This window comes from Pogona vitticeps, chromosome 9 (genome assembly GCF_051106095.1).
Source record: "Pogona vitticeps strain Pit_001003342236 chromosome 9, PviZW2.1, whole genome shotgun sequence".
Lineage (NCBI taxonomy): Eukaryota > Metazoa > Chordata > Lepidosauria > Squamata > Agamidae > Pogona > Pogona vitticeps.
The window spans coordinates 5,662,046-5,672,954 of NC_135791.1; the positions used below are offsets into that span (position 1 = coordinate 5,662,046).

Below are 10,909 nucleotides of genomic sequence, written 5' to 3' on the forward strand. Positions count from 1 at the left end.
TCCAAGAACGGGAACTCCAAAGTGGTGCAGGAGAAGATTAAAACCAGCTCAGCCTCAAAACAGGGAGAGGTCAAAAACAAGGGGAAAACATAATGTGACAATACAATTGAAATAACCATCCTAAATCTGGTTGGTGAAGTAGCATAAATTAAGAAGTCCGTAAAAGCATTCTTTGTTTGAGTTGCGTGTCAGATTTTGTGACTTGGTACATTATAGCAATAGCTACGTTGACTTCTTAACTTGGAGCAATTCAGCCTTGACTTATACACCAAGTATGTTGCTCTTATGAGCATAAGTACAGTAACAGGATTTGGGCTAATTTGTTTTACTGTATGATATTTTAGCATTGAAATCTCTCTATTTTATCTATACCTGCATTTGTTTTACTTTTACCTTCTGCTCATCTTGCTGGATGTCCACCTTCAAAGTTGCATTTGGTGGGGACATGGGAGAGGGCCTTCTCTGTGGCTGCTTGCAGACTGTGGAACTCCCTCCCACTGGAGGCCAGCCTGGCCCCATCTTTCCTGTCCTTCCTCAAGCAGGCAAAGACCTCTCTCTTCAGGCAGATTTTCCCTGAGTGGCTGGCTGCCTGAATGGGGTTTTTAAATGGATTATTATGCCTTAATACTTTGAACATGTTTTGGTCTTTCCTTTGTTTACTATATTTTTAGTGTGGTGTTTGTTTGATCTTCTTTAGCATTTTAGGTGCAAACAAAGGAACAAATAAATAGTGAAAAAAAATCCAAATTGTGGTGGCACCTTAAAGACTAACTTTTATATTTTTTTAATGTGAGCTTTCATGGACCAGTCTACTTCATCAGACATTTTTAGCATTTCCATACTCACTGTTTTTAGTTTTCAAATATTGTCTGTAATGATGTCATCTACCTTGGATCCTTTTTAACGAGAAAGGTGTAGTAAATTTAATTTAAATAAAATAAAATAAATAAACTGAATAAGCAAATCAGCCTAGAAATACTGGATTTATTCATTTAAATGAACTGAATTAAATTAACCCACCTAGTTCTGAACTTTGATTTCCTTATGGTGGAACTCATTTGCAAATCTTGATGCCTCTCTTCCTTCTGTTCCTCTTCCCTATGGTGGAAAAACGTCCGGGTGTCCATGATGGAACAATTTTTCCTGCCAGAACAATAAAAATCAAATTGACTATGTAAGCTCAGGTTAAACACACAAATACACATAACACACAAGAGACTTAAAAACACTTTAAAAAAAGAGGCATATACAAGTTTGGTACCCTGATGCCTTCTAGATTGTTTTCGACTACAACTCCCATCGCTCCATCCCATGGCACCCACAGTCAGGAATGATGGGACTTGTGGATCTGAACATCTGGAGCGCCTCTTCCACCCCTCCTGAAAACATTTAACGCTGCCTGATTTTGGAAGCAAAGCGAGATGCTCGTGGGGAGGGTGAAAGAAAAAGAAATCTTGTATTTATTGCTACAAGATTAAACCTAGACTTGAGTATTGTACAGATATTTCTAGCTTCCGTGTGTCCAAGTACACTGACCGGCTTTTCATTACAGGAGACCGAAAGGAGAACAAGGACTTGCTAATTTCCTTGAAGAAGGGGAAAAGCTGATCGAACCGCAGCTATCAGCCCGGTTGATGGCCTCTAAACAGTTTAAAATGTTCTTTAAAGAGAATTAGACAAAGTAGCTACAACACATTTTTGTTGCCCTAAAACCGATGTAATGGTGTTTCCACTTGGTATGTTTTTTTTTTTCCCAAACGCAACTCTATCACATCTTTGTTTGGCGTGGGGAGCGGGAGAGAGGAAGCAGCTCCTTTCAGATCACAACCTGGCCTGTTAACTTGTTGCTTCTAAAGTCTGAACTCTATCCAAGCAGAGCGAAGTCGGTCCCTTTCCTAGAGCTTGAAATAGGGAGACGGACAATGAAGCTGATGTTGGCCTGGGTCCATTTCAAGGGACCAGCTGCCAAAGGAGGGAGCCTGATATGCCGTCGGCCCTCCACTTTTAGGACTGCTCGCTGGCTCTTTTTAGATGCTGCCCGAATGCTTAGAAGATCAAACAAATGCACAAAAGAGTATTATTTTTCCCCCCATCCGAAACCCAGTTGACCGCAGCAGCCCTGGACTCCTGGCGCAGTGATAACCATATAAATAATAAGACTCTATTTTGGGGAGCAAACCTTATACATTCAGAAGTATGCAAGCCAGGTCTTGGGGGTTCAGCTGGAGAATCGAGGCTGCAGCTTGGGAACTCTATGTCCTATGTGGAGCAGGGATAGAGGCAGAATTTAAAAATATATTTTAGTTCTCTCTGATTTCAAGTGCAGGATTACTACTGACTTTCTTACATGTTATCATACCCTCATTTCTAATTTTCAGAGGAGAGCATGGGTCCTTATGTAGCCAAATGGCACCGTCAATGGAAAAATAAAAACACAAGATACTGTCAGAAAAGTGGAAGTATATCCACAGGGAAAAAGACATAAAGAGAAGCCCCCTGAGACGACAAGGTGCAATCAACTAGCTGCAAAAACATGCACCTCGTTGCACCAGAAATCTCCCTGAAAGCGACCCTTCTGTCCGCTAAGGGATTTCGCCAACCTGGTCCTCCAAAGTAGAAGCCCTACAGCCGGACCAAAAAGATCCAGTTGAGTATGGTTTGAAGTTTGGCTGGAGTGCATTTCCTCGTGGATTGTGTGAGAGTCATAAAAAAGATGGTGATTATTCCCCCATGTGATCACACACCCCAGATTTCTCGGTGACTACGACGGGTTGACTGACTGTTGAGGGTCAACCGGAGAAGACAACTGAAAGGAGAAATGGGAGGGTGTATCATAAAGAACTGCTGGATAGCTCAGTGGTTTAGGTCTTTGGCTGCAGAGCCCAAGGTTGGGAGTTCGATACCCCCGCTGGACCTCCCTGACAGGGGCTAGACTCGATGATCCGTGTGGTCCCTTCCAGCTTTGCAGTTTTAAAATGATGATGATGATCAGGGAGGAGGACATGGCCAGTTGACTACTGCATTGATCAAAAATGTTCCACATTTGGTTGCAGTTAATGACTTTTTATAGACCTGTACTGATATCTGTCTCTGAGAGTTTCAAAAAGAGGGGGAATTAAGAAAGTAATGGGGGGGAAAACAGGGGGTTTAAATTTAAAATGGGAGATAAAGCAAAGGATAAATGCATCTCATGGAAAACAGCTTGCCCTTGGATGTAGTTATATATTTTTATTCATTTATTTCTTACACTAATAACTCCAGTGAGCTCAAAATGGCCTCTCCCTTCCCACTTATATCTACACAGCAGTCCTGTACAGCAGGCAACTCTGAGACATAACATTGAAATCACCCGGTGAGGATTTGAGACCAGATCTCCCAAATCCATCCTCCACACTGTGATTGAAGCATTTCTGGACCAAGAACCTAAGAAAAATTCAAGAAGGCAGGTGATGCAGGAGGTTGAAGGACAAGGGGAGATCAGTTCTCAAGACCACCGTAGTGTTCAGTTAAGAGAAGCTATCATGTGAGACTTCGTGGTTTTAACATGACGTGTAGGTTAAACCACACCAGCTTTCTCCAGCTTGATGCCCTCCGGACGCGTCAGAGTGCAATTCCCATCATGACGTTGGGGGAAACTCCTACAGATGGGAAGGGCACTTGGTTGGAGAAAGCTGGTGTGATTTGCAGAGGTTGTCTTAAAGAAATAGTTGAGCATAATTTGACTCTCTGGTTTGTCTCTTTCCACTTGATCTTGAAAACACATTGAATTCATGCTTTCGGACTTCCGTAGATGCACACCAGCACATGGCTACCCTATTCAGGCGAGCATTTCAGGGATGAATTTGTCTGAAAGAATTCGTTTGGCAATCTCACCAATGTGGCTACAATCTGTAAAACAAAGCTTCTCCTGAACCCATTTTAAAAGGATATTTCTGCTACTGTTTGAGTTTTATTTTGTGCCGTCCTCCATTCGGAAACTTCCGCTTTACTTGGAACACTTGAGGTTGTTCCTTTCCTTCAAAACTGTCTATGCTGAATGCAAGTGACAGGTTTTAAAATAGCCTGTGGGTTAAACTCTTGGGATGAGTGAAAACCAAATGTTCGGGCTTAACAACGCACGTGTCCCTATCACTCTTGCACGGGGAAAGCTCAGAAGGCGAGCAGAGTTTCATCTCTGCAGAAGAGGAAGGCTTAGGGAAGACCATTGTTTTCTTTAATTCAAGATTAAAACCATTTTTAACAGTTGTGGGAAAGGCACAAAGACAAGAGAGGCGGCTCAAGAAGCTGTTAGGAAGTTGGTTTGGGGCAGTGGTTCCCAAACTTTGGGTCTCCAAGGTGTTCTTGGACTACAACTCCCAGAAATCCTGGCCAGCACAGCTAGTAGTGAAGGAGTCTGGAGTCTGTGAAGGACACTGTGGAACATGATTTTTTAAAAAAACTATTTCACACTATTAAAAGCAGCTTCCACTGAACTACAAGTGCACTTCAAGAACACGTTGTTCCACACAGTAAAAAAATAATGTACATTAACAGTATATTTAAACCACAGATTCAAAACAATTGAGGCATGAATGAGGATGGGTGTGTTACTTGCAGTTTCTGTAGATGCTGTGAAACCAGCAGGTGCCAGTTTCAGCCCCTCAGTGTTTGCTTTTATTGTTATTTTCTGTGCCTTCTGCAAATAGAGCCAGCCTGTGCAGCCTTGGGCCAGCTGCACAGTCCCAGGGTGCCCCCTAGAGGAAGGGGACGGGAATGTTGGTCTTTTCTAAATGGCTGTCAGTTCCCCTTGGCATGTCGGAAAAGCAAAGGAAGTCAAGGAGCCTCATTTGTGTGTGTGTGTGTGTGTGTGTGTCTTGATGGACTTCCTGGCTTAACATTTGACTGGTTCAGAAATAGTGCACAACCACAGCTAGGCGTTATGGGCCCTTAGCACCAAATGCGGTGGCCAGATCAACCGCGCTCCTTCCTCTTAGCTTTCAGGGCCACAGCCTGAAGCCAGAAGTGGGCGGGCTCTTGTGATGTCACAGAAGCAGGGCAGGCAAGAGTTGGAAAGCAAGCAAGCAAGACCACACACACAGCTACCTTCAGAGTGAGCCCATGAGCCTCGTGAATTGGTGGGGATGACTGCCCAAGCTTCAAGAGAGGAAAGGGCAACGTGTAGCCATCCAGGTACTCATGGACTGCAATTTGCAGCATCTGTCGCTATTGGCCATGCGGCTAGGGCTGACGGTAGTTGCTATGCCGCCTCTGGAAGTCTGCTCCTTGCCCATCCCCGCTTTAATGACATCTTGTGCATCAAACTAAATTGTTTATTCCCTATAGTATTGTACGCCCGGGGAGTTGCTTCCTTGCCTTGAAACACACAGATGCATGATACTGCCCTTGAAGTTCAGTTGCTTTCTTGACTTCTAGTACGCTTCATACCAAGGTCCACCCTCATTCATAACGTCCCACCACTCCCCCAGCTTTGCATACCGGCATGAGGATTTCTAGCCCCAAACTCTGGGAAATCAAAGCTTGCCATTTGAGCTGAACATAGTAAACTATGATTCCTCCTTGTCTTGTAAACCAGGATCACTTCTTGTTAACCATGATTAGAGGTGCCAGGATTTGCCAAGCGTCCCCCTCCTGCACAACGTGGTTTTAAGGACAAAATCATGACCCTGGACTTACAGAGCATGTTGTTGTTGTTTAGTCGTTAAGTCATGTCCGACTCTTCGTGACCCCATGGACCAGAGCACACGCCAGGCCCTCCTGTCTTCCACTGCCTCCTGGAGTTTGGTCAAATTCATGCTGGTCACTTCAGTGACATTGTGCAACCATCTCGTCCTCTGTAGTCCCCTTCTCCTCTTGCCTTCACACTTTCCCAACATCAGGAAAGGGGTAGAGAATGTTAGAAATCATAAATAGCAATAAGCGTGTGTCTAATCCGAGGCCTCGTATAATTGAACGAAGCATTCTTTCCTTCTATTTTATCTCCCAGACTAAAATGAAAAAGCTATATAAAAATGATAACCCCTTCACGGATTGCTGGCTTGTCGTGGTGAAGGGGCTTGATTAATTCAGAGAAGCTATGGGCTATGTCGTGCAGGGATACCCAAGATGGACAGGTTCTGAATAAACACAAACCACCTGCAGCAGGAACTGCCAAGCCGCTCCAAGAAATCTCTGCCAAGAAAACTCACGGACAATGGAGTCAGGAAAAGTTGGACACAACAACAACAAAAATGAAAAGCAGAGCAGAGCAGGATGTTCTCAGAAAACAAATGATAAGTTCAGCAAATGGTTAGACATTATCATGCAAGCTGCATTGAAGCCATGCATTAAGTTTTTAAAAGTTTGAAGCAAGATACAAGCTGGGGGTGTGCCTGGAAACCACATACCTTGGTGGAACAAGCTTGAAGGGGAAATCTCCCAGACGTGGGTGTTTTCAGTGGCTGTCCTAATCTGCAGCAAAACTGGAGAGGGTTGGCGAAGCTTCCAGTCCTGAAGAAAGATGAAGGACAAAAGAACGATGCCTTCTCTGTTACTTGATGGCATCCAGAATGACTGTCCCAGCAAGAATGCACCCAAGGGTAAAGCTGCCCACCCTTTGAAGCCTTAAATATAGCATTATCTCATGTCACTTCAATGACAATGGAGAGAACCATTTGGTATTTATGATCCCTGCAACAGTTCTCGGCTAGGATATACCCGGATCGTTTTTTTTTAAGGTCAGGAACACTGGTGGGTCTATTGTTAAATGAGAACAAGAAAGAAACCATGCAATCCAATTTTCCGTGCCCAGGATGCAGAGTTTTGTTTCCTGCGGGCTCACAGAAAGGTTGATCTGAAAAGCTTTTGCCCCGTATGCATTAGATTTCTGTTTTCCCCACTCCTTTTAGGTCCCTTCTCAGAGATTGCCTAGAAGTGTCTCTAATTAGCTCTAGATGAGTGCTCTGAACACTGGGCTGTCTTAACGAGTTTCTTGTGCCTCTAATGTGAAGAGGAGAATAACTTTGGCCCATCTTTGGAGAGACCTCTGATCTGATTGCTGAATAGATCTTTAATTTTCCATTGGCTTTTGGAAGATACCATTACGTCTTTAGGTGGCGTGGCCTGCTGGATGATCTATTTACCTTGGCTGGCACTTTTACAAAGAAATGTGATCGCTGTTGTGGAATTGCGCAGCTGGTTTCTTACTTTATTGCATATTTAATATTTTATGGTGTCTGGATTTTGAACTGTGTTTTGTTTGCAACGACCGTCTGATAAAGAGATGCATGCATGTAAGAGGGCTCTAATGAGACCTAGCTTTTTTCCGAGATTGAAATTGAAAATGAAAGGATGCTTAACGCCAGTGTTTCCCTGTTCTAAATCATCTTGCTTCTTTGTTTCTGGGTAGGGAGCGATTCAAAAAACACTCATTGTGGACTGTGGAAAGTACTGGGGAAATGATTCAGAATGGAAAAGTGAGAAAAATACTGAAGGAATTGGAGAGGTCGTGTAATATAGTGGTTAGAGCAGGGATCAAAAACGTTGGCAGCCCAGGCTGATCTTTTCGGTCCCACTATCCATCACGAGCCTGGAAATGCTCCAAAAATAGTAAAAAAATGGGGCAGGTTAGGGAATAAATTCTAAAAACCCACAGGAAAACAACCCTGTTTATAGCCAAAACAGTTGATGCCTCTGACGGTCCTTCCTGGGGATGGAGCCAGGTGAGAACCCTCAGGGTGCGATGGGGTGAAGGGCCAAGCTACCTGGGCAGCTCAGAGATTTAAGAGCGTGACCTGAATGAGGGACAGGGCAAATTACTTCTGAACATTTATTAGTAGAAGACTACGGGAGGATCACCATAAGTCAAGAATCGATGTGGTGGCACATCATTATTCATGTGAGAAGCCCGGTTCTTCCGGTTTGAGGTGGATCGCCCTCACACCTGAACACTGAATCTCACACCTTATTTATAGGTAAAACGCTGTTCCAGGGATGAGAAAACCTCTTTTTGCTTCTATTTTTCCCTCAGCACTCGGAGACCACTAATGGGCGGGCGGTGGGGATGGTTTCTGTGAGGGCAGCTTCATAATTGTGTGATTATTCCAGTTTGCTACAAGGACTACCTAATTAATGTGGGCAGAAAAGCCGTTGCCATCATTTAGCGAGCCCAGAAAGCATGCCACAGCGTATCACAGGTCAGTCACCAGAGACAGATTCCCTGCATTTTCTGTCGCTGTTGATATAGGTTCTATAGTATACCATCACTCCTTTCCTTCGGCAATGTCCCAGTGACAGTCGGTATCTTGAATTCTTGGTCACAACAACACAAGCTAGAAGGAATGGTGTGGTGGCATACGATGACTGGTTGGGTTGCATCGGCTGGCATGTGGCTGACACGGGATCCCCAAGCGATGGCTTAGAAAAGCATTCCGCATCGAGAAGTTGGAACGCAGGGCTGGCTGGGCAGCAAGCACCCTTTATACCCCCTTTGTTCCATTGCAAGAGCAAATGAAACAGATGGGGGGCTGTTAGAAACATCTGCAGCTGCCTGTCCAGACCCACGGGGATAAAAAAAACAGGCAGTGTTATTATTGGAGTTTTTGCAACCTCGCATGCTGTCTTTAGTGAGTTTGGCTGGGAAGGACCTTTCTGCGCTAGGGACACTGTCAATTTATCCAGCAGTAACCAATTGTTCCCTCCTGTCTCTGAATTCAGGGAGAACCTTACCTCTCTGCTTTCCACCTCTCTAGAGTTTGTTGCTAAAAGCAGTCATGTTTATCAGTTTGCTGTTTGATCTTTTCACAACTGTAAGTAAAGAAAATGGATTTTATTCTTTCTACTAATGTCTCAGAGTGGGTTATTAAGACTTGCAAGTGCCAGCTAATGAGAAAATGGGGTGGGATTTTTCTGTGGAACTTGAAGCTATTTGCTTTGTGAATTCCTGCTGTGCAGCTGAAGGAACTTAACCCAAAATTAAAAATTTGGAATAGTTTTATTTATTTATTTATTTATTTATTTATTTATTTATTTATTTATTTATTTATTTATTTATTTATTTATTTATTTATTTAATTCTATTTGTACCCCACCTATCTGGTCAATACGACCACTCTAGGTGGCTTCCAGACAGGTAAAAATACAATAACATATACGTATAACAAAAAATAAAAATATACAGAAATAGACATTAAACAATAAACAATGAACAATAAGGAATAAACAATAAGCAAATTCTTCAAGATGCCAAAAATAACAAAGAATAGATAAAGAAAGATTAAGTGTTATCTGGAGGGAAGGCCTGCTTAAACATCCACGTTTTCAGATGGGTCTTAAAAATACCCAGCGACGGGGCCTCACGAATCTCTGGAGGCAAGTTGTTTATTGGTACATAATGGCATTTCTTTACAATTTTCTAAAGATGATCCTCTGCTGCAACTTTTCCTAACCTGGCACTTCGCATATGTTTTGGACTATGGCTCCCATAATCCCCAGATACCATGTACGATGCCTGTGGCAAGGTAGACCCATTGTACTAATCATGACTTGCTCCCGGCTAAATATATACACAAGATTTCCCTGACCCAATGCATTTTTTTATACTACAAATCATTTCACTCTCCAGCCAGTGTGGGCAGTCACCAGGAACAATGGGAGCTGTCACCCAGAACTACAACTCTGGAGGCCACTAATGTTGGGAAGGTTGTTTTTTAATTTAAATTTTTGCAACATCCATTGGTGTAATTAATTTGCATCCCCAGCTTCTTAATTCTGCTATTCAGCCTGCAGCATGGCTGGTTATTTGCATTGCTTTTCCCTAGCTGCAACTTTTCCTCGGGGCTCATCATAAGTTTTTCTAGCCGTATGCAACCTGCTTGTGAGGAACACACCTTATTTGGGTGATCTGTGGGAATTTCCCCTTACCAACACGCCAAGCATCCTTACCAACTTTCAAAGCACTTTTCAGGCATGGCAAGGCCTTGTAAAACTGAAGCTTCCTCTTTATGGCTTCTGTCTCTTATTACTTCCTGTTCAGTACAGTGGCAGAATTACCGATTACTTATTTAGTCGGTTCCTATTTTCTTCAAGGGAGGCAAACTCAATAAAGAGGAAATTGGCAATTTGTTTTGTTTTCGTGGGGCAAAGCGGTTATATAACACTTTTTAAAAAAGGGTTTAGGAAACTTTCAAGATGTTTTATAGGAAGTAGAGTGAATAGGGCTTAGAAAATGTTCCCTCTCTGGATCTCCCTCTTCTGGCTAGTGTCTCCGTGGATGACTTTCTGACTGCATTGGCAAATCCTGACTTTAGAAGGAGAACTTGCTAGAAATAGAATATTCACTTAATTCCTGTTGAGTTTTTCATTGAGCTAGATATTAATGAAACTGTTAACCTTTGCTTACTAACTTTCCCATCTCTCCTTTAGCAACAGATTGCAATATTCAGAACATGTCTCTGGCATCTACTTTTACGAACATGATGGTCGGCCATCGTTGGAGCTCAGAGACCAAAATCCACTCAAACATCTCCCTAATGCGAAATTATGTAGAGATTCAAAAGGCCGGATAAGGCATGGAAGGATCGGATCCAGATGGTCAGTTCCTTTCTCTGTAAGGTCCCACATCACCCGGATCTGCTGAGATTTCCCCCTCCCCTCCCCCATGTTTCTCAGGTTGAGAAATCCTTTTAGAAACCCATTTCAGGAAGTTGAGTAAAGAAATTAAGAAATCAATCTGTAACAAAGCCCTGTGTTGTGTGGAGCGCGGGGAAGGAAATGAATGAACCGGTTCTTACAGGATGGTTCAGAATGAGAGTAAGGTCTTAAGACTGTTTTGCTCTCAAGATTATTGTCCTTTTTAGAGATCTGTAGATGAAAGGAGCTGTTGGTTTCACAAGCTGCTCTATAAAACGTGGGTGATGTGCATGTGTAATTTTTG

The 10,909-nt window shown here is 43.1% G+C and overlaps 1 protein-coding gene across 1 annotated transcript in view; it reads right to left on the reverse strand.

Moving 5' to 3' along the window:
- MYOM3 (myomesin 3) overlaps positions 1–6,577 on the reverse strand; it is a 37,516-nt gene extending 30,939 nt beyond the window's left edge. The window contains exons 1-2 of the mRNA XM_072979541.2: positions 6,384–6,577; positions 1,021–1,143 (exon numbers count right to left, since the gene is read on the reverse strand). Coding sequence (XP_072835642.2) covers positions 1,021–1,127 — 107 coding nt within the window. The 5' untranslated portion in view covers positions 1,128–1,143; positions 6,384–6,577. The remainder of the gene's footprint in view (positions 1–1,020; positions 1,144–6,383) is intronic.
- Between the last annotated feature and the right edge of the window lie 4,332 nt (positions 6,578–10,909).